Genomic DNA, 24,973 nt, shown 5'->3' on the forward strand with positions numbered 1-24,973 from the left:
AAGTCAAAATGACTTGCTAATACACTTACAACGATGATTAAAATGTTATAACAATCTCTTATAAAATTAGTTAATTTACAAATTTGTAAATTTTCAAAAGTTTGCCATATCTCCGTGACCTTGAATAACTTGGAATAATTACAGTCACTGAATTCTTAATGAAATGGACTATTGTTGTAGGTGTTTAAAAAAAGGTGGTTTTAAAGAAATAAAAAAATGAAAAAATTAAAGGTTCACAGAGTCGATAACATCGTAAAACCGCCGAGAGCGCCAAAAAAGCGGTTAATTGGAGAGTGCCCAATAATAAGATTGGCCGAGTCAACGATATATTTTTGCGACACGGTGCTTTGAACCGATACAAAACAGGCTGACGACTCTTTTCACCATGCGTCATCGGGCGCGGGCCTCCCAACGAGGCGAAGCAGTTGGCGAGAGAGGATTGAAACGCGACTGCCGTTCTTTGTGAATCAATTGGCGATCGTGCGGGCCGATTATAACAGTAAAACGATGAATCTCGAGCGTACCGGCTCAGTCATCGTGAAATGAGTATGTATCTTAGAGGAGAATCGAGATCGTCTGTAAAACGCGACCAAACGCAATTTGCAATCGACACACCAATTAGACAGGCTTTCCACGACTTTTCTTCTTCGTTCTCAACGCTATTGTTGGTCCACTAACGAGGGAACTTTGATACTAGGAAAATTTCAATTTGTTTCGAAATTCCGCAGATTTATGACCATAGATGCATTAAGAAATTTTTTTTTGGGGTTTCACTGATTTTTCAGGGTGACACCACCATCCCTTAAGGTTTGATGCGTCCCCATTTTCTGTAATATTGAAACATTAAGAATATTGTATCAGTATGCTGAGTAAATACGAGAAAAGGAACATAAAAATAAAGAAGGAACTGTTCCAAGATGATCCTAATCAAATTTCCACGAAACTAAAATTAGCCGTCATTTATAATCGAAGCTATAAATCAATCGACCAATTAGATTACAAGCTCGCGACATCGTGCACAATATTATTCGTTGAAGATTGTAACAGGAAATTAAAGTCTCAGTTGTTCAAGAGGCGAAACCGAAAGCAACGCTACCAAAAAAACCGCGACGTCGCGGTCTCGGTTTCACCGTTCCGGCGGAACAAAAAAGGGGGAATGAATCAATTTTCTAAGCCAGCACGATTAGAATTTTGCGATTGTGTTACGCGGAACTGGGGTTCGCGAGGCCGTTTTTCTCGCGAATTATCGTCGCTTGGGTCAGCGCGTGCGCGCGCGCGAATTATCGTCGGCGAACGATAACCCCTTTGAACGGGTCGAACGTCACCCACCGGTGTGTGTGGCGAGTTTTCATACAAAGTCTACTAGACTATATTTAAACAGTGGACAATAACAGGCCAGTTAGAAAGCTAGTAAACATTCCACGTGACTCCGATCAATTCGCAATAAGCCCTAGCCGCTCCGTTTACCCTCCCGCTTCAGAAGGTATTGCCCTTCTTCTCCCACGAAGTATCGATCTCATCATGCAGCACGCCGACGAGAAACAACGCCCGTCTGCTCTATTGTAAGCCGACGGAAGTCTGACTCGTATTCGCTTGTTCGGCTTGTTTGACTTGGAACGCGTCGTTTTTCGTCGCGGGACACCGAGCTGGGCGTGTCACGAGGCGCTCGAACACGCTCGTAAAAGCGTCAGACGAGTCCACGTGTTCCCCCGTGAACGTTAAACGCGTCTGGAATAAACGTCGACTAGGGGACTTCTACTGCTCTTTTCGTAATTTTGCAAACGGAACTGAAAGTGACTTTAGATACTCAGGGCACTTCAGAAGCCTCTTAGGATAAGTGGTCCCTTGACCCTCTGCACATGGAATTTGGTAAGTTTTCATATATTTTGTCCCTCTATGGTTAATATATGCGATTAAAAATATTTTAGATTATGTCCAAAATTGTTGATTTGAAACATAGTAGGAACATTTTCTTCAACATTTCATTCTTTGTGCTTGCAGCGATGACACAAACACCTGGAGACCTCTTCAGTGGCCGACGTAGCCTTCGGACAATAATCGACGATTCACTGTACACTTTCGTTTCTTCGAGTATCGCGTCTTCTTGGACCAGCGTCGTTCCTCCCTGCCCTGGTGATCGGTCGATGGAGCACGCGTGCATATAGTATGCGCAATGGATTCCTCGGCGGAGCCACGTACACGCAGGCACACCGAACCAGCCCGAGGAATCGAGCAGCGGGCGTGAACGAGGCAACGATCTCGGTGGCTGGTGAATCGAACCGAGGAATGCGAGTTCGCTCGATTCAAGTGTGTCCCTCGAAAAAAAAAAATCATCTCCCCCCTTCCACCAGTTCTCCTCTAACTGCCCCATGGAATGCAATTAGACTGCTGAAGAGCGGCTTTGTCATCGAGCCATACCAAACGAATCTCGCGATATCTTTTTCAACCGAAACCCTGATTCACCTATTGACTGCCTTTTTCGTCTGTTCCCTTCCCGTGGCCATGGTCTTAAATACCACTCGCCACTTGAAATGTTCCATTCACTCGTGGCCATTCATTAGGCCTCGTTTACCTACGCTTTATTACTCCCTGCGCTTAACATTCTTGCAGGCTGAAAGTGTTCCTTAAAGACATCCGGACGTGACGCTAATTACCCCAATCCGTGGGGCTGCTGCACAATATTCCGAGAAATTTCCGAGTTAGAGTGTATTATACACTTTCGAAACGTCCTGTCTCGGCCAGAAATGGTCTGGCGAACACGGTCTCCTCGACCCTTTAACGCTGCTGATGACGACCGCCACTTATCGCTATTGGCGGGGTCTAATCGCTTCTCCATTTTTCAGGTCTATCGGTAAGTGGTGAAGTTTTTGCCCATCTTGGAATCGTTTCAGAACAGAATGCCAAACTATGGATAGATACTGGTGTGAATTCAGTGTTGACAAGTTTACTCTACTCTTGTATTTCTAACGTCCTGGCTGAGGAAGTCATGTTTTCCAGCTATTCTACCGGATGGACCACGAAACCTGATCAGCATAGATTATTCTACTGCTAGCTGTGCATAAATAGAACTAAGCAGTAGTTTGATGATATTTTCTTAATGTTTATTTGGTTCAAAAGAAAACAAATTATTTGTTACGATTAGACTGCGGATTTTATGCATTTATAGCCTATATGGGTCTGTAAAATACAGTACAAGACAGAAATTTCACCACATTGGTGCAATCATTTTACAGCTTCCGTTTGAATCATATTATATCAGCTAACAAAATTTTCAGTAGAATAATCTATGCTGTTCCCATTTCGTGGTCCACCCTGTATGCGTCTACCACAGAGTCTAATGATATTCTCCAACTTACAGTCGCCACGATAATTGACTTTAGTCTGCGTTCGGGAAGTCGAGTGTCCCAGGTTAACGGGTTAAAGCGTGGCGAAGAAGCGAGGAAGCTCACGATCCCTCTGGTGCCTAAATTTACGGCGTCGGGCAGATTGCAATAAAGCGCGTGTGCTCGCCGTTTTAACGTGTATCCTCTGTCCAGGGATTCCGAATAAGCACCGACGCACGCTGACCGATCCCGCTCTCGGTGAGTCGCTTTGAACCGTTGCCAGCCACCTTTCTGCGATTCTTCGAAGTCAGCAAGGTGCGACCGCGTCGTGGAGGAACGTTCCCGAGGTGAAAATCTTCTTCGACGCGAGGAATTCGAGCCGTGGTCTGTTACCCACGAGATTTTCCTTTCAAAACACACCGAGGAATCGACGAAATGACAGTCAGTCATGAGGACAAGTCGCCAGTTACGATTGCATTCTGTTCTTACGAATAATCTCGAGATTTAAACATTTTTTGTTTGAAATCTAAGCAAACTGTCACCACATTTCAATAATTATTATTACTATATAATTAATTATATTTAAACTTTAAAATAATCTAAATTTCCTTTCACAATTTTGTATGTTCTTATCTAAACCAGCACTTGGTAAATTATAGGAAGGGAAAACAAAGAGTTTCAGAAAAGAATGAAAGTAAAATTATATGTTTATCTGATCTGTCAGAATAGGGGTATTCCGATTGCTCAGTAACCGTGAATATGTTGGTTGCCTACACAAGGGTTAAATTGAATTTTTGGAGTCTTTGAACTACCTTAGAAGTTATGAACCCTTTCTTTTGTAATCACCCTGTATACCGGGCGCTGTGTTTGCATGCCGGTTGTAGATCGAAAGCGACTGTTCGCGTGGAACCGATCCAGCCCGCAGATAAAATCGTAGGAAGATACGGTTTCTCGTCACGACGCTGCCTGGGCCCCGTCGAGTAGAAAGGCGGCTGTTTGCGAGCGATCACCTATTAGCCGCGCGGAGATTCATGGATGATGCATTATTCATGAGGGAAGACACTTCGCGGGTTTTTAAACCTGGGACAGAAGACCCCGCCGATCGGTTACGTCGGGAACGGATAATTTGCTTGGCCATTCGTGGTCTACGAATGTAGATCGTCAGTTCTCAAAATTCGCCCAATGAAATTTTTTAGTGTAAACCTGGTGAATTCTTGTAAACTAAACCTGTTAAAGCACAATGTTCCATCGGTGCAACAGTGATCATAAAAGTGCGTTAAATTCTCTGTCACCGGTTGATATTTAACTTTTGTCAGCTAGGATCGGTAGTTTCACTTATGTAAAATAAATCTCCACGTCTTCAATTGAAAAATTCAAGTATTACCTCCAAAAGTAAATAAAAAATGAAAAAAGAAGGTCCTTTTCATCGTAGATTCTACGAGGTCCACAGATTTTGTTTCCACGATTAACACGAAATTGCTCGACGGAAGTTTCGAGTCACCGTGTAGACCCCAAGCCCCAAATCAGACTATCGAGAAGCCTGACTAGTATTCAGCCGTGAGTCACGCGAGCATTCCGCAGAATCCCTCGAAACGAGCGGCCGGAAACGTGACGTGCCGCCAACGAATCACGAAAAATTTCTTCTGGCCGACGTCTGTTACAAAATATTCGTTGTTTTCAAACACATCAGCGATAACCAGCCTCCGAGCACGTACTTCGAACGCGTTCCGTTTCAAACGATTGGAAAACATATTTCGAGGGATTTCATTAATTTCAACGATACATTAGTGACGATCCTCGATAACCTTCGAATCCCAAACCACGTCACGGAATGATCGAGCATCGTCGAATCGGCGTTTCGCTGGCAATAAGTCACATAGCCATACGATCATTCATCGGGAACAACCGTTCGTGACCTCCTCTCGAATTTCACCAACGATACGCGGCATCCTCTCTTCGCGAAGATATTTCTCGTGGTAAACACGTGAATTTAGAGGCCAGTGGCCTTGAACGAGGTTCGATCCCGCGTGAAAGCGTCTACAGGGTGTAACAAAAATTTCGGAGGACCCGGAAATGGGAGACTCGTGAGGTGATTTGAAACAAGTTTTTCCTTTGCAAAAATGTTCTCCGAGGCTTTGTTAACGAGATATTAACGAAAAACCCCCGACCAATCAGAGCGCGAGTCCGAACCGGCCGAGATCCCTACCAATTGCAGCGTGTAACCAACGATATCGCGGGAGCTCGGCCGGTTCTTCGTTTTTCGTTAATATCTCATCAACAAAGCCTCGGATAATATTTTTGCAAAGGAAAAACCTGTTTCAAATCACCTCACGAATCTCCCATTTCTGGGTCCTCCAACATTTTTGTTACACCCTGTATAGCATTCGTCCAATGTATCTTGTCCGATAGCATCGGGATTCATTGCATCGCGGGACCATTAGATCACGTTCGATCTCCCAGGATCTGCCGTTCGACGGGACCACTGGGGGACATCGAAGTTGACATGGATTCCATTGCAACTGTGTTACAAGACACCTTTAACCAGTTCCTGTGGAATAGAGGACACGGGGAGAGCCTGCGTCTCGATTTCCCGTTCGAGCAATTTCCTTCGGCGTATAATTTCGAGAAGACCAAGATGCCCAGTGAAAGCCACCAGAATGGACACCTGTGATTTATTAATAATTCGATACTGTCCACCCAATCAAGACGTTAATCTCGTGTCCTAGGCGTAGAACGTGACCGACTCGCGAACGACGTGACTAACTTCCGAGACTATCCGGGGAAACAACAAAATTTGAAAGGCCCACCATGAAATTTGAATAGAAACGAAAAGTCAATCGTGACAAGACTCAGAATTGGATACAGGAAAATTAACCACGAATACACTTCTACAAAGGACGGTATCTCCAGCCTTCGGTTTGTGCAACCTGAAAATATCAACTAGATATTTGCCCGAACAAACATGGGTCGAAAGATTAATATTTTTCACTAAGAAAGGATTTTTCAAAATTCAACCCCTAAAGGGCTAAAAAGGGGTAAAATGTATTTTCTTGGAATCTTTACTATCTCTTAGTCTTGTTCAGATATCTCACTGTTTCTTCCTTTAAAATACTACTTAATCATATCCCTGAAAAGTAATTTCAGGATTTTTTGAAATTCTATCTACAGAGGGCAAAAACGTACCCGAATAAACGGGGATAAATTTCATAACATAATATATTGTTTTTGTTTTAAATTCAATTAAAAAATTTGGTTTAAAAAAGTTAGTCTATGTATAATACGAATCTGCGCGTGAGGATCGCTCCGTTTCTAACAAACACGTTCAAAATAACCCTGAAGCCGAGGGAGTTAAGGCGTCAATGCTTGGCCGCCGCCACTTAAAATCGCCACGGATAGCAGAAGAAAAACAGAAAAGAAACTCGTTGGCGTATACACGTATGAAAAGTATTTTTAAAACGGTGTCGGATGTTTCCGTTCTTAGGATTGTCCGTGCGCGCCATCATTTACTTCGTGAGAATCGAATGCGCGCGGTTGATTGAGTCACTCAAGGGGGATAGAGCCACCGACAGGTCTGGAAACTACTCGCGGCTTCTCTATTTGGAGGTGAGGGACGGTGGAACCAAAAGTAGAATCTACTTGACACAGAAACGTTCGGCTGAAATAGAAATTGTAGTACGTTAAGCAACCGAATAGCCGCGACCCCAACGAGCCCGATGAAATTACTCTAACGTAAAGAATTAAATTGAATAACTAACCATTAATTGTATGTAATTTAATGCAACAACTAACTAATAACTGGATCAGATTAAACTGAACGATTAACTGGTAACTGTATTCTGTTATATTTTCTTATATTTAATTATACAACAAAACTTTCTATACTGGCCTCCTTACTTAAAACGTGCAATCTAACAAATGATCGTTTTTCAAGATTTTCCAAATTATTTCAAGCTCCATGTGCTTTTGACTTTTTAACTAAAGCTAGAATGCCATGCGTGTTTTTTAGGGCTCTAGAAACAGGGAAATTTATTTGTCCTAACTCGTTTTCAAACGATTCTACTGGTTTAAGCTATGACATGTGTTTGTGCCTCAATTATTTATGTTCAAGATACATGTATCAAAAAATCGATTATTGACCCGAGAAATGCTTCAGACCCTCGAAAATTCATTTTTTGCCCGAAAGCGGAAGGACAACAAAATATCCAAACTCCACCAGTGGTGGGGATAACACCTGGACAATAATCGTGTAGGACAAGCCAGACGATAATCGAGAGGAGTCTGTACGTGCCTAATCTTTGCCTTGAAGTAATCAACGCTAACACGCGCGTCAAGAATCCTGGCGTCCGTGTAGACGTTCCGAGTTGAAAAAGGATTCTTTAGAGGGATTTACGAGCGTATCATAAAAGTATGTACTGCTCTCGAGGCACCACCGTGGCGTCGATTAATAGAGACGACGGGAGCCACCACGGAAATAAAAGCCCCAGCAAGCTCGATCGTCGAGGAATCGACTTGGTCCGCGCGGATTTCTGGCTGCTCAGCTCCGAAATCATCGTAGGAACGCGGAGGGATTCTTTTCGAACGTTTTACGACCTCGTCTATAAAGTAGTCAGAGTGGTATACCCGGCGGCGATGACAGAAATCGGACCTGTCCCGGTTTTGGAACGCTCCTTCGCCGAGAATAGAACGTCCCGGAGCGAGCTTTCGGCCACCTTGGTCCGCCGGGTGGTAAAGGTACCGATCACGACCCCCTCTTTTGCTTATTATCTCGCGAAAGCACGCGATCTTGCGTGATCCACCGTAAATTTACGCAGACGCATTCGACAATCCTGGCGCCACACCGCGATGATCCCACGAAATCGTCAAAGAAACGTAACCCATATGCTTGGCGATATTTTACGAGCTTCTGAAATGAACCGCCGTTATTTCTGATAGGAGGAAAGCCTTTGACTTTCATCCTGGAACTCAACAAGCACTTAAGGATTTAGAATATATTTAATTCCAAGATTTAAGTCTCAGTTCGACGATTTATTCATTTTATTCAATAGAAGTCAACCCTCATCTTTCCATTGTGTCAATTTTAAAGGGAAACAGTAAACAAAATTTCCATCAAGTATTTTTTCACAGAAATGAAAGGCTTAGATTGGGGCCCCCTGCAAAGTGGGGCCTGGGGCTCCCCTAGTCCCTCAGGGGTTTAATACGAATTTTTTACCACTGTGTCGATTTGACACCGCAGGATGAATTAAGCCGGGGCAAATGACGGACGGATGAGGAGTTAAGCACAATATCTCGTGGCCAACCACGCTCTCGCGAACTGGGGATCGACCCATTTACGAACGACACCCGGTGCATGCAGTTTCGGGATTTCGTAGTTGACTCAGCGTGAAACACTTCCTTCTGACGAGAACCACTCGACCCGCCGAAATATACACGGGCTGACTCACCCCGTGTATACGCACAGGTACCCTCTCCCCAAAGAGCTCGACGAACAAATATATCGAGCGCTCGCGCGTTTTGGGTACGTGGCCGACGACGGGGCCAGGGAAAATAGAGCGACCAGGGTGTGGGAGCGTAGAATTATTCATGCGATGAAAATACAAGTGACTGATCACGCTTGACAGAATCACTGCAAGAACAGTTACTTTTTTTATATTCGAAGACTATACAGTCCCTGATCAAAAAAATTAGGACCACATTATTGGTTGAATAATCCGTTGTTATTGATGATATTTGGTAATATCATCCCAAGGTAATGGATACGACAAAACACCTACTTTAGGATACATTATATATGTACGTACTTCAGTAGTCAATAAAAATTATTATTAAAATATGTTCTAGGACAATACCTTAGGATACATTATATATGTACGTACTTCAGTAGTCAATAAAAATTATTATTAAAATATGTTCTGGCCGTTTAATTCTACGTCCACCGCGAAAAATTTGGAAAATTATGAATGGCCTTAATTTTTTCTGGCCAGGGACTATGGAACACGCAGCTGGGTTCTGTGTGTATGTGTTTTCCTTCCTCGTGATTGACCCGGTTCGGTCGTCGCCAAGAAACGTAGAACCAGTTCAGCAGTTTAAGCGAGTTTAAGATCCGGTCGGCTCAGAAGCCGTACACCACACGCTCTAATGACATTAAGGGGAGCTCATCGGTATCCCGTTGTCACCACCCACCCATATCGCATTCGTTCGACTTCCCCGATGGAATCGTTGGGAAACGTGTACGTCTCCATTTAAATGCAACGCATGCGTTCTTTTTTTTTTTTGCACGGCTTCTCGATCGTAACATTTTTCGTTGCACGTATGTATTCGCTATCAATGGTGGGATAAGATAAACCGATTAAACGTTACTTTAGATTGATCTTCGATCGTGAACAGACATCTGGAATGATCAATCCACGTCTATCGCGACGAACGATCGGATCACGGTTTCTACCGATGCTTTACAAGTATATCGAACTACCAGATCGGTAGGATTTGCACCATAGATGTATCCCAAGAACAAGCAGCTGGAATCCTCGTTCTGCCGATTGGTCGCTATCTATGCAACATTGACACTGCTGTGTAAAACCTGTCGCCTCTATCTTATCGACCGGTTTAAGTCGACCTGACGCTTACGCGGTTCTTCTTATCACGTTCGACAACCGATGAGACATCGTTCGATATTGCAATATCGTCGGAAAAACGTTTTTTTTTTCTTTCAAGAATCCTCCAAAAGTATTAAATCAAGCTTAATCCAGATCGAGACAGATACACGCGATCGGTATGACGTGGCCCTGGGCGCAACCAGGGATGGGCGAATTCGCAATCTAGATAAAAAGTTACGAATAAAGAATATGAAAAAGTATTTCACCATTTTCACTCGATTACAATTTCAATTTTTATAATAAAATAATGTTTCGTCTTGAATGAGTAGGCACTAGGCAAAAAATTATTTAATCTCATTAACCGTTTAAAGGCTGACGATCTTGGATACTTCTCGGTTTTACATATTATTCGAATAAAATTGTGCCCAACTCTGGGCGCAACCATATGCTTCGAGAAGCTTACCAGAGAAGGATCACGCAGCGGCTCGACCAGCTGCCGTGAGTAATCCCGATGCTATTTCAGCGAGAGTATGTGTTTCGTGTATTACGCGTATAGGTAGCGGCGCAAAAGGCCCTGACGTCAAGCAACCTTACAGATTTATGATTGTTTCGTAGTTGGCGGTAAGTCAAACCTACGAGGTCCAGCGTAGCCCGTTTGGAAGCCAGAAATCACGTGAATAACAACGATTATGGGAACGTAGCGGACAAACGGAATTTCAAAATCAGAAGAGCAACTTGTACACATACGAGAATAGAAATACTGCAGTTCGTTGGTGCACTATAAATAGGCGACCACACACAAACAGGTCCACAGCTCACGATCAGGTTTTAAAACCGGCGTCCCGTCCACCCCCGAGCTCTCGATAATCCGCTGGCGAACGCGCAAGATGTTCATCGATCGGTTACCACTTTAATGGAGAATTTTATCCGATATAGAAACCGGAAGACATCATTCAAGACGCTCGTCCGAGCACACATTCCGTAGATCGCGGAGCCTGGATCACGAGGTCGTTCGATGCTAATCGTATTTATCTTGGGAAATCAGTCTTCTTGAACATGAAGCAAGAATAAAATTACAACTAGATCTAATAATTACATAATGTCTTGGCAGTTTGTTAGATTTAGTCATTGATCTCTACGTGTTCTAATTACGATATCTTGTACGAAATATACTCCTTTAGATTATCGTCTGATTTGTTCTACACGATTATTGTCCTGGCGTTATTCCCACCATTTCTTTAATAAAACAATAAAACTCTTTCTTCTCGACTAGGTAATTTGCATGAATCTCTGGTATATCGAGGAGAAAGATCATCGGCCGGGAATAGAGAAGCCGCGGAAGAATAGCGTGTCACCCGGTCACTTTCTCCGCTCGGAGCATCTATTTTCTGCGTGGGGCCCCCGTGGACTGGCCGACCGTATCGCCGATTACAATGGCAAAGAATCGTGAACGATTAAAAAGATAACACGGACGTGTACAATCAAGGTAATTGCACGCGTTCGTGTCGATGCATCGATAGGTGGGCAGAGATTTATCTCCCACTCGGAACGATTATTTGAGAAACGTTTTACGTACAACAATAACAGTTTTATCTGCAGCAAATATCGATACAATTTAAACGTACCGCCTTCACTAGATCAGAAAACCATTAAGATCATATTTTTCCACCATCATTTCGAGGATCAAAAAACGATGGAATGGGAAACAAGTGATCCGATTAGAACACAAGAACTTCGTTTAAGTCACTCACGATTCGGATTAGCATAATTTCTTCGTCGTCAAACATAAAAATCTTCTGCCCCCCAGTCGCTCGACAGTTACGCCTCGAGAATAATTACACACGTCGAGTCGGTGGCAAGCTTCAAGCCGTTTTGTCAGCCGTAATTTAAATGGTCTCTCTCTCTCTATCGCGCGTGCTCTCGCGTGGGCGTCGCATTAACGCTTCCGTGGCAAATTGCATGAAGCGAAAAAAGAAAGCGAGAGGAAACAGCTCGGATGAACATAATTTATTAGGCATCAACACCCGACTCTGTCTTCCTTTCTGTGAAACGTTCGCAGTGTACCTCTGGTTCCATCGTGTTCAACACCGTATTTCCCCTCGATCGTTCGATCATTCTCGTCAAATGGCATAAAAAAAAACGCCGCTGGAGTAATTGGATACACACAGATTGAGAATAAATCGACTGGCTATCGTATCTACCTTTCGTTGTTGCTCCACCTTCTGCATTTTCAAGTCGCATTGCTATCGGAATTACGTGTCTGACCTTTCGTAGAAATTCACTGTTTTCAAAGGAGAAACGGCTCGACGAAATCACGCCCTCTCACGTTTTCTCGTTAAAAATAGATTAAAAAAATTAAGTTATCAATTTTTAGAATCCTCTACAATGACTTCATCTTTCACAGTTATTTTTAACATTTTTATGGAATTTACCTTTCTATTTTCGACTGAGTTCGGTGATAGGAAAAGTTTTGAGGAGAACAGTAACGCATGGGCCAAATCTTTCACAGTTAATAATAAGTGGATGTGAGTTTTTCTTTTTTGGAAAATAAAATAAATTTCTTTTTGACCATTTCAGCTAGTAAATATTCATTCTGAGATTGACGGTTAAACTAGCGAGACGAATTCCGTCTAAACGCAATTACACCTGGATCACGGACACGGGCTGCGGTTCGTAGCGCGTGTTTCCACTCGGTCACGTTCGTCACAGACGATTTGCCACCTCACAGGTACCGCGTAGGGTAAAAGACCCATTTACTGCCACCTACCGAATTACTGTCATCCTAGACTGTTTTACTTAAAATAACAAATATAAAGATCATAGAAAATAATGTCGATCATAATTCAACGATTTACAAGCGTTTTGATAATTTTTAATTACAGTCCTGCGGACCTGAGTTTGTCAGTAATAGCCTTCGAGATGTATTTTTGAAACTAATGAATTTATAAACAATAGGATAGATTCAAGAAGTTGCAACAAACTTTCCCTTCAATTAAACATATTAAATAATAATAAATAGAAATAAAAACGTATGTTTTTGGTTAGTTAATACAAAAATTATGCAAAAATGTCAATGTCATTTCTTAAAGTGTCAGTAATTAGTAAAAGTCTTTTAAATAGTTAAAGTCTTTTAATTCTATTTTCCCGAATCGTTCCGCTCGTTATCGATCGTTTAAATCGCTCGAACCCACGTCCAGGTTCCATCTTCGTTTACCATAATGCGACGCGTATGTGACAGCCAGTTTCATTTTTATTTTATACCTCGATAGCCCCACCGAGAGTTTCCCGTCCATGGTCCCAGATTCGCGTCCACGGATGCGACAATACCACGCTTCACCGCCGCGATAACGTTCCCTATCTCCCCCTAGACTCCTCGAGGAAATTTCGTAATATCCGCGAATTACGCGGCCGTATCCATCCATGTGGACTTTGTGCCGGATTGTCGAGATTGCAGAGGCATTGTTTACACAATGTTTCCCGTTTAATATACGTGTCAATTTCGTAGGAGCTGAGTTTCTCAGAGAACGACGAGCTTTCGTGCTTAAGAGGGCATTTCCGTGTAAAAGGTTACAAAAATGAGGTTTTTTTTGTAATCCCAGCGTAAACTATTCAGCTTTCAGAAAATTCCCTAACTGTTGTATTCTGATGACTGTAGGAGATGCTACACATGGGTCACAAGACTTGTATACTATCCAATAAACAATAAGAAGAATTGAAACAAAAAAATTCTTTTGTTTTTTCTCAAAAACGAAATCCGCAAAAATCACTTGCTTTTAGAGCTGTTACAAAAATCCCCCAATAATCGATTCGTCATTAGAAACCTTTAAAGAAAGGCAGTACTTATATTTTCAAATATGAAATATACAATCTTTCCAGATCGCTAAATTTATCCATTAATCCAACCATTCTCTTAGAGTGCATTTATCGTCACTGGAATATCTCTTTCGAGAACCAAAAAAAAAAAAAGAATTCGAACAATCACTCGCGGAAACTGTATCCCAGCAGCCTCTTACTTCTGGGCTCGATCCTTTCTCGTGCTCTCTAGAGACTGCTTTCACAGACGATCGTCCCGTGGCACCGATGCCAATAGTCACCGGGCATTGTTGCTGAACCTTTTTATCACCCGCGTGCATGCGGGTTCCCCGTGGCTCTATTTTCGAGCGAATGATTCACAGGCTCTCGTTCGTCACGCTCGATTACGCTGCGTTTTCATTTTCGCGACGTTAAGCTCGTTTTAGGCCGTTCTCGCGGAAGTGATTCCAATATTTTCATCAAACGAACGACTCGTCGTAGATACATCCTAATTCGGATTCGAGCAGAAGAAGGCTCACTTTCGTCTTTCGTGGAATACTCTATTATTTATTCATTTCAAAGGATAATTCCCATTAGAGTGCAAGAAGAAAAAATGTAAACATGTTTATATAAATCGGACGAATAATAAAATTAATGAAACATACAACTGTAACATACACGGGAGAAATCAAAATAGTAAATCCAAGATTTTATGAATTTGGGTTTCGAATGGTTCGATAGAAAGAATTTGCTGTTCCACAAAGGCGATAAACGAGATTATTTTATAGTTTTAATTATATATCCATTTCCAAACAAGTCTGTTCGACAAATGTTTGGCAATTTTCCGTGTCGAGTGTTCCATGGGAAAGATCCTCGCCCGTCGTCTAGAGTATCATTTCTACAAAGATCCTTCCACCCATATCCGTGTCCGTTTACAATTAACATCGAACGACTAATCCAGGATAATGGGCCTGGTCCGATGAAAGTCTCGTTCGCAGAGGTTCCGCGAGCGCATTATACTTTCATGATCCTGGTGGGAACCGAGAGGCCCCGGTTGTGGTGTGCTGCACGCTCGTTGCAGGATCCCTTTCGCCTTCCCCCGCAATATGCATAAGTGCATCTATCTATAATTGGCCGGCCATGAATTAACGTTGGCTGTTCCCCTTATCGAGATTTTAGAACGTGACTCACGAAATCACGAAACGACTTCGGAAGATACAAAAGCACCACTGTTTTTCGGGCTCTTCACGCGATTTGGTCGTAGGGATATGATCAAGTTTAATATGCAAACCTAATGTTTTTTTACATGATTTTGAAATAACACAGTCGAAGGAAAGAACCACCTTCCAGTTAGATTCAAACCTATTTGTAATATATTTTATCCCACCTTTACTTGGACGTCGACTAAAAGGTCCCTCTGACGTTTCACTTTCTATCAAAAGATCCCCGTTGAAATGCCACAGAAATTACGAAGCTCGAAAAAACAACCATCTCCATTCTTCGCTTCAAGGGAACGATAATCATCCATTCGATTCCCCCAACCTGATTCCGCCTTCATCGAAACGTGAAAACTCCTTTTAACGAGCACGTCGGTAGGAACATTCCACGATCGATAGAATACCACGATTCCATCGTGGACCCGTTTTAATTGTTTCGCGAAACGGTAAAACGAAGCGGGCCGTCAGAAACGTTTATCAAACGTTCGCGCGAGCAGAACGATCTCGAGATAATCGGCTGCGCGCGCGAAAGCGAGTCGTCGAACCGCTCGCGCGTTCCAGCCGCGAGCGTTCAATAATTCATATTCAATCCTTCGATAGCAGCTGGCCCAGCGGGGTGGACGGACGGGGGAGATCCAATAATTCAACCTCTATCTCGTCTCCGGTGCACTTTCATCTGTCTCGTCCACCCCTCCGCGAAATTTCCGACCGTCTGGGATAACCCACGGCGGAATCCTCTGACGTTTCCAACCGAGAGTCACGAGTTAGACAAGGAGCACAAAGTGGCTTCACGCGATGAACGAGGAAGGAAGAGGCGCAGACGACGAGGACGAGCAGGATATCGCAAATGCATTAGGTCGGGACTCCACACAACCGGCCAACACACATTAGTGATGGGAATACATTTGAATTGTATCGATATTTGGTATCGATACGTATTAAGACTAGGAATGAACCGATCTAAGCAAATACCGAGTATTTTTAGTATCGATATTGTCGTTTCGACAAATGCAATTCGGCGATTGCATCGAAATTTCGATATTTACGGGTTAAGTACCGATACTGGAATATATTGTCGCGTTAAGTATCGATATTCTAATTAAGAAGTGTATTCAAAATATCGATACTGCATCGCCCATCACTAACACACACCCTTTGCGAGCACCAGAGAAAGAGGAGCTATACGTTTTCAGCACGCGCAGTATCCTGTAAAGGCAAGCCTGAATTCAGGCTGCACAGCCGAGGGGAAATGTTTGCGCGACTTCCGTGTGAAAACCCTGGAAACCCCGTCGGCCGCATCGCGAATTGCACCCCTACGGCAACCCTTTGGACTTTCAACCCTTTTCCTCCAAGGATATAAAAGGGGATTTCAGGCGGCTTCGCTGATTAAAACTTCCGTCTGGTTTATTAAATTTCCGCGATAATACACGCGCCCTCAGACAGTGCCGGATTGAGACTATCGACGATCTCGGTACGTCTGATCATGATCAGATTCTACTGTCGCTGCTTGAAATTGAAGCAATTACCGTAATAATTTCTACTTTTGTAACAACGAACACCTGGACTAGAACATACTGACTCTGTTAAACTTATTTCCAAGTGCAAATAAAGAATACTGTAACTTGAGGTAATTTTCCAGTCGTCGCCAGAATTCATCACGGCTTCGACTCTTTCTCTGTTTTGCAAGGCACAAAGGGGGCCCGAGGAACACGAGTCGCGCTAATGGTTAACACGCTCCCGGAGCAGAAAAGAGTCGGGATTCTTTCACGATACTCTGGTGTGTCGCGTGTGCCCGACGACGACGCTTGTTAAGTGGCAACAGAAGCCGCGCAAAAGCAACTGGGACAATGGTGTTGGAGGTGACTCCCTGGGCTCGAGTGGTCGATGCTCGCGAGATTACTCGACGAAGCAGGAAAAGTACTCGTCGATGGTTCTGACATGGAGAAACGCATGTACACATTAAGTGCCGGAAAAAGTTCGTGCGGTTTTTCTGTTGGCAATTGACTCAGATTGAATTCCGAGCAGTAATTTGAAAATGTAGTTAATAAATTTGGTATCAGAGGAAACCTTGATCTATGTACAGTTGCTACACTTACTCAGTTGTTTTCATTTGTTTTAATATTCCATTGTGTATACTCGACTTGAAATACTCGACGAGTGTTCGAAGGCTCCTCGACACTGACAGGGAGTACGCTCCAGGTATGACGTTGACTTTTTAATGAGATTATTGTTTCAGCCACACATTGCCATTAGTTTATGAAATATTTAATGTTCAGTGCCGAGGAACACTCATCAACGCTTTACTGTATGGCGAAAAGTTACAAATTCGTGTTGCCATACTTTATGAGTTTAAATCTCGTAGAAGTATTCTAATTTCTAATGTGTCGAATTTACGGCAAGGAAGCGACTTCAATCGTTTGGCTTCCATACAATATTGGATAGATGGATGGCACAACTTTTTCCGGTACGTAATACAAGCCAGATCCATGCGGGTTGATGTTTTGTCGCTGTTCTGGTCGCCAGGTATTATTCGTTCAGTGGTTATGTATCGTTAAATTAACCGTTTCACAGCGAAAATACTCAGCCATGGAATGTTTGTACAGGCAACGGCTTTCGCGTCGCTAACGTTGAAATATTCATTTGCACGGGACGTGTACGCGTGACTAATGTCGCATTGAAGCGCGCGGTTGTTCGAGGTCGTCGAATCGGCCTGTTCGATTTCCAAGCAGCAGCGTGATAACAGCGGCCACCGAGAGTCACCTGAACGGGCGAAATCAGCCAGAGGTGAGGCGTGTATCGAAGAATCGCGTAAACAATACCGAACACGATCATTCACGTGTACAGTCGACGGGCATGATACTGACGTCCTCGTAAACTTCAACGTTTATTAGGTCGCCTATTCATGTAACCGCAACGAAGGGCCGTGCCTGCTAGAGCTGTTAGTATTCGGATATTCGTACTATTCAAATAATTCGAATAATTTCGAATATGCATTAATTTATTCGAATAGTACAAAGTATTTGGATACTTCGAATAATTCGGATAGTACAGAGTATTCGGATATTTGAATATTCGAATAGTATGCAGTATTCGAATTATCGAATATTCGAGTATTCGAATTATCGAATATTGGAGTATTATCGAATATTCGTAACAGCCTTAGTACCAATTTTTTTGAAGATATACTGCAAAAGAAGAACCTATTCCGAATTGACGTTACATGGCTCTTAAGGGGCTCGAGCGTCTCAGATTACAGTTTAGGCTACCGATACAGGGGTACTTTTACAATTTAATGGTTTTGCGAGGACACAGTATCGTGCCCGTCAACTATACCACTTTGAGCAGGGATAAACAAGACACCACGGTATGACTTTCAGACAAGAGTTTCTTTCTTGGAGGGAGAGAGAGAGAGCAATCGACGAATGTAGCCTGGAATCATGCGTGTTCCTCCAGGCGTATACCCTGCTCCCTTTCTATTTAAACAGCCGATAGAAGAGGCAAACACTCTCGCTTTTACAGCACCGTAAACAGCCGCGCGCGTGCTGAAGACACCGCGATCAGCGCTACCAGCGTAACCGCCACGGATAAACAGACGGAAGTCTATTTACAAATAGAGATATCTTAATCGTCCCACGCGGGCGCGACCAGCATGTACACCGTGTGTTCGATCTTGTCATTCCGTGACGTTCGGTTCCGCGTTTCTCAATGGGAATTCGATCGGTTCCAGGTGTAACGAACGGATTCCAGGACTCGGGACCGTACTCTTTAACCCTCTTAGTACCCGCAAGCCAAAATATCGGGTCTACGGTCTTTATCAAAAATACCTTGAGCCGATATTTCGGCTTTTTATATGTAATACAGATTATAAATTCTGATACAGAAAGTGACGAAAGTATAATACTTCCAACATTTTTTATGTAATATACAATACACTGCAGTGTATAATACAAATTGCTGTGATGGTATCTTTATTTTTGGAAAAAATATGTTGGTTTTAATAAATATCTTCAAGAATGCATGTGTTCCAAGGTATTTCTAGGTGGTACACAGAAGAATTGTAAGGTATTGAAAGGGTTAATAACTTTGTCACGAACGTATATATGTGTATGTGCCTTCATAAATAGTTGTAAACACGATACTCCTTATTTCTTGAAAAAAATAGTAACATTCAAATATTGATAATATACCGTGATCGAATACTTGTGAACCGTAGTGTATTCCATCAGGGACCGTCCAAGGTCGTGAGGGTTTCGGGTGAAACTGCGGTTCCATCGTGCGCGCTCGAGAGAAACTCGTTCTTCTCCTCCGGCTTCGCTTTTCGTCCCGGGGATCCGGGTACACAACGAGGATTCACGCAGCTCCGATACGAGCGTTCCGCGGAGGCGTACAAACAAATATCCTCCCGATCCCCAGGAAGTTTCGTGTACGAAAATACACGAAGTGTCTGGGAATCGGGATGTTTTCGACTAAATATTTGAGACACCAGAAATGGATCTCCGCCCTCTAGCGTCCATAAACAAATCCTCTAGATTAGTCCTAGTCACGATATATTCTTCATTCGACTGGCATCGAACCACATCGACAATCAGTTTTAACCTCATAGTTTCACGGTAGGAGGGGACAATCGTTGATAATCCAACAACAAAAATTGGAACACCTATAGGGGAGCTACAGTAAATCCTCGATGAGTGTTCAAAGGTTCTTATTAATATTTCATAAACCAATGGCCACACACGGCTGAAACAAATATCATTGGCTTCAGAATTCCAAGCTCTATCACTGTGCCAAACCTCATTAAAAAGTAATCGTTACACCTGGAGACCTCTCCTTGTCAGTGGTAGAGGAGTCTTCGGACAATAATCGTGGATTTACTGTACTTATAGATATTTTCAGCTTAACCGATCGAATAAGAGACCCGGTGCGTTTCTGCGTGGCATCGCGCGGTGGCTGACAAAGCGGGTTCCCAGCTCGAAATTACGAGGAGAGGATCATCGTGCGTGCGCGCGTGTGTATACCGCAGGCGTAGGAGGGAAGGGCGACCGGCGCGTTCGAGAGAGAGAAAGAGAGAGAGGACGGGAGGAGGAAATCAATGCCACCGTCTGCCGCGGGAGAAGAGAAACTCTGGTCGTGTGTGTATCGGTGAGTTTTCGCCCGGTGTCCTCTGTTTGTGCGCGCGCGGAGAGACGACACACACGCGGCCAGAAAAATTCAGACGGGCCCCAGGACGGTCCTGGGCCCACCGAGAGAAATAGGGATGACGAAGTACGAATGCAGAGAGATAGAACGGGAGAGAAATAAAATCGTGAAGGAAAGAGAGGGCAGAGTCAAGGCTCCGGCGAGGTGTACTCACTCCTCGGCTGCTAACGTAGCGTAGCCGCCACCGTATTCTTCGTTCTTCCTTGCCGGGGGATTTCGACCCGATGTATGGTGTAATTCCTCGGTGGAGAAAAACCTTGTCAAGCTCCACCACCACTGTCTTCGATTCGTCTGGATCAGTCCTTTACGTGCGGCCCTGCTGGAATCCTTTCGGAGCCGGCACAAAATCGAAACACGAGGGTTACCGACAGAGAAGAGAAACACCGATATCAAAACGGGGAGCGTATTTGAGGACAGGCCAATACGCCTCGTACGACACTCTACGCGACACTGCCTCTAGATTAGACGACTCCTTTGCGGCTAGGTGGGCAGGGGATGATGGAGGGGGCGCATCGAACGTGTGTACGTATGTACCGAACTGAAAAAGGGAGGGCAAACCACCCAACGCTCCGTTCTCGCGGGTGTCTCGAGCCTGACTGACGCACCGGTCTAGCCGGCGGACCGCCCGAACCCCAAGTTCACTCTCCCTCCTTCTCTTCTTCGTTTCCAACGCGCGCGTTCTTTCTCTGTCTACGTTGGACTCGATCGTGGCCCGCGGTCTCTCCGCGGTGTCTTTCTCTCCTTCTTCGTTCTTCGATCACTATACATATAACATGTACTCCTCCGACCCTTCTGGGTCTCGTTCTCTCCATATCCCTGGTTCCATCCTCTCCTTCTTCCATCCACGATTTTTACCCTCCACTTTACTCTGTCCACCGTCTCTGTTTTCTGATCTCTCTCTCTAATTTTATCTCCTCGTCGTCTCCCTCCACGGTGCTCTCCCCCACTATACACTTCTCTACCACCCATGACTAGCTTCGTGTCTCTCTTCTATCGATTGTTTCCATCCTTGTTTCACTCGCTGACTGGCTGCTCCAACGCCCACCACACACACACACACACACACACACACATATATAGGGTGGTACCGTCGAGACGGCGCGCTGCTGCCCTTCGCCAGGACCTTCTCTACCACCACGGCGGAATCGCAAGGATCGCGACCGCGTCGTTTATTTCGATTTGTCGCGCGGGCCCAGATATGTATACCTGCGGCCTTCCTGCGAATATACTGGCCCGACAGCGAGTCCAACCGTTTGTTTAAGCGAACTTTTTTATGCACCACCTTTGTGCTCCCCGACAGGAACGGTCTCTTTCTATCTGTCTCGCTTCTACGCTCCTTTTCCTTAGCTCCCCCTGGGTAGTGCCGAAATTGCGGATAATTCCCTTACGGCGGGGCCACGGATCGATCCGTGGCCCCCGAGAGCGTTTCGAGACGCCTGAACACGCCTCTTCTGGTTCGGATTTTTCTAGGCCAGGAACTACCTAGACGGTGCTGCGTCGTAGGAAACAGCCGCGACCTTGTCCTCGACGGAGGGAATGATTTTCGCAAGAATGAAATAAAAGAAGGTAATTCCAGGGAAACTGGACGGGGTTGCGTAACCGTGAAAGGGTTATCTCGCAATCAATATCAACCTGCTCGACGTTTTTCGTTCGGGCTCGAGTGGCCGTCACCCCCTCTACGGGGTGTTAAAACGTACATGCTCCGGAACGGTCCGCCTGGAAATTGTTTCGTAGAGAAAAATTTGCAATTTTTCGTAAAAAGTTGTTAAAGTTGCTACCAAGCGGAGTCTTGTTACTGTCGAAAATAGAATTCTTCATCATCTTGCTTCTTATTGGTATATATACACTTGACAAATGATGATTGTGTTCTGTTATACTCAGAAGCAAGTTCGAATACAGGCCGGTATCAACTTGTGATTCCCGTCAAATCTAACACTATTTGAACTCCCATTAATCAAGACCTACCTGTACAAGTTGCAACTTCCTTCACACCCTGTACATCGCGCTCGCGTTCCCCGTGTGTTTTAACAGCGCGAATATTAATTTTTCATCCGACGTGGGTACTTGTTGAGCAGCTTGTGTTTTCACGCTCGAGGAGGTCCGAAGGGTTTCCGGAAACGGGAAGATAAATTCGAGGGACGTCGAGTACAGCGCGATTTGTTGCCGCGCGAGGGGACACGCCTGGGTCTTTTCCGCGCCCGTTATCTGCTTAACGTCGCTGATTAATCGCGGCCACGAGATATTAACGAGGGACATTCGTTTCGATAACTACACCGCGCTTTGTTCGATTACGTTCTAACGAGGTCCCGACCGTAAGTCGCTTCATTTATGAGCACGACCAAAGGAAATGCGGAAGAATCGGAGACGCAGTGTGTATGGAAGCCTTTCCGGATCACAGTTCGATGACCCATAAACCATTGCATTAATAAACTATAAAAGTCGAAGTTATCTTGTAATCTGAGAGCAAATAAAACGATTAAGGTAAAATATCCATAATGCAATTCTTCGAATGCCCGTAGTATGTTGATCCATCACGTGGGAACGCAGCTTAACATCATTATATACCTTATCTTAGAAAGTGTACACGAACTAGAACAAACGATTCGGTTATATAACGTCCGATTCCTTTTCGCCAAATATTAAGCACTTAACTGCCTAATGGATTTCAGTTAGGAGAGCCACAAAGAAGACTTGCTTACATAACAGCATTGCAGAATTTATGTATTTAGTTCGAATATGTTTTTACAATCGTGGGCCGCTACTGTATAAACGAGAGCTACAAGGATCATTTGTTATTGCAGTTTCGAAAGGAACGTGTTCCAGTTACAACGGACAATTCACTTTCACCTAGCTTCCAGCAGTAATTCATTCGAATTTCCCGGGTTGTCTAAATTGTAGGAGGGATTCAGGGAACAGAGGATATAGTTTTAGTCGCGTGTATCGTCAATGTGTTCCATCTCCATTCGGGACGACATCGCTGATCAATCCTCTCAGGTCCGTGAACGCAGAAGGAACCGTGTCAGGTCGAGACGCAGGAGTATTACGCGGACGATTCTTAACCCTTTACGTACTTTATTTCATTTCGAAAACGTGCACTTGTGTGCTTAATTATTTTTAAGCTATGACGAGTATACTCGACATAAACATCGAAAGGGTTAACAACATAATACGCGGAGCCGCCGCGGTTTCGTATACATTCCCAGAATATTACACCCATACCACGACGTGTTTCGATTCGCCTAACACGAGAGGTCCCCGTGTATGAAAGTTGAACGCGAGCCAACCAGCTCCGGGTCGGAGTCTCGAATGGTCACGTGCACCGTGGGGACCCTATCTAGCTGCTGGGCTGCTTCGCCGTCTCGTCCGCGACGTCCTCCATCTCCACGTTGTCGGCGTTCACCACCTTGATTCGATCCGTTGGCTTCGGCCGCATCAGGATGAACGGCAGCTCGGCGGACAGCTCTCCGCCTAGCGCCCCGAGATACAGCTTGACCTTGACAGCATAGGAAACCACGATGCCGAAGGAGTCGCGCACGTCCGGCGAGAGTAGCAACGTGCTGGATGCCAGCTCGCTCTCTTCCCTCTTCAGTCGGCCATCCAGAGCGATGCCCCGACGGTTCTTGTTGTTCTCCAGGTCTGGTTTCAAATAGATCACCTTCTGCAAGTTCGAGCCGGGATTTATCGGGCAGCCGTCCTGCGACTCGACCGCGTCGATCACCGTCCGAAATTGACCGTTCTGGAAGATCACCACGTCGATACCTTGTTGGACCAGCGCTTTCATCTTCTTGACCACCTTGTTGCTGTTGTTCTTCACGCACACGTTCACGGCTATCCTCTCGCCGTGATGGTACAGTTGCTTGTCCAGAGTCACCTCGAGCTCTAGATCGCCGGGACTCAGTAGAAAGTCCTTTCGCACCACGGTGCACGGCTGACGACCCTGTTTCGTAGGCGCATACTGGATCTTCCTGATGCCCATCGTCACCGTGCTGCGTTTATGGGTGATGTCAGTTTCAGTGTCGCCGGAATAAATCTTGACATAGTAGCTGACACCGCAAGGTTCGCCCGTTTCGTCCTCACCTGGCTGTAGGGTCACGCTGGATGGAGCGCTTTGGGGGATCTTGAAGGTGAACGGAACAGCATTCGGACCTAGTTTCCTTAGTAATCGTTCTTGTAATCTCGTCAGGTTATCTTCTGGCTTTTGAATGGTTGGGAAGAGCTGCTGGGAGACTAGGTAAAGATCCTTTTGGAAGTTCAGACCCATTACCTCGTCCTCCTCTCTGCCGTAGCGAAAGCTGCAGATCAGCTGTCCCCATATCTTTCGGCCGGTGTCGATGTAGTTCTGATCCAGCAGTATGACGCCATCCACTGGCTCGATTCCAGATAAATAATCGATGTAGTCCCTCTTACCGAGGTACAGAGCGATCTTGTCATTTGGTGAACACTTCTTAAACACCTTGAAGTTCATCACCATACCAGAGTGCGTCGTAGTATACCCTCCGATCGTTTCTATCACCGTCGACGACTGGAACGCGAGGGTGGAATCCTATTCTTATATATGGACGCGGGACCAGTGACGTCAAGCTCTTCAGGGGCTTCCGAATCCATTCAGCGTCGCGGATAAACAACCGTCTTTGCTCGCGACGTTGCTAACCTTTTTGCGTGTTGGCTAAAGCTGTTATAATCTTTGGTAACTTTCCTACTCATCGGTAATCAACGTTAGGATGTGAAATACTTACTGAAGGTGGTGTTTAATTTTCTCAGTGTACATCTTAATACGTTTAGAACTATCAGTGGTTTCATTAAACATTTTCTTAATTCTCCTTCAGTTCTAGATTCATGAATTTTTACAACG

At 44.5% G+C, this 24,973-nt stretch overlaps 2 protein-coding genes across 2 annotated transcripts in view; both read right to left on the bottom strand.

Annotated features, from left to right (window-relative positions):
• LOC107189151 overlaps nucleotides 1-12,157 on the bottom strand; it is a 63,553-nt gene extending 51,396 nt beyond the window's left edge. The window contains exon 1 of the mRNA XM_015577626.1: nucleotides 12,118-12,157. Coding sequence (XP_015433112.1) covers nucleotides 12,118-12,157 — 40 coding nt within the window. The remainder of the gene's footprint in view (nucleotides 1-12,117) is intronic.
• Nucleotides 12,158-22,996: 10,839 nt separating this feature from the next.
• On the bottom strand, nucleotides 22,997-24,630 carry LOC107189255 (phosrestin-2). The gene has a single exon (XM_015577743.1). It carries the CDS (start codon nucleotides 24,590-24,592, stop codon nucleotides 23,456-23,458), a length of 1,137 nt encoding a protein of 378 aa, XP_015433229.1. The 5' UTR covers nucleotides 24,593-24,630; the 3' UTR covers nucleotides 22,997-23,455.
• Nucleotides 24,631-24,973: the final 343 nt, after the last annotated feature.

This window comes from Dufourea novaeangliae, unplaced genomic scaffold, assembly GCF_001272555.1.
Source record: "Dufourea novaeangliae isolate 0120121106 unplaced genomic scaffold, ASM127255v1 scaffold146, whole genome shotgun sequence".
Classification (NCBI taxonomy): Eukaryota; Metazoa; Arthropoda; class Insecta; order Hymenoptera; family Halictidae; genus Dufourea; species Dufourea novaeangliae.

Coding starts and splice junctions, on each gene's coding strand:
- LOC107189255 (XM_015577743.1), bottom strand. CDS start 24,592: ATGGTGATGAACTTCAAGGTGTTTAAGAAGTGTTCACCAAATGACAAG.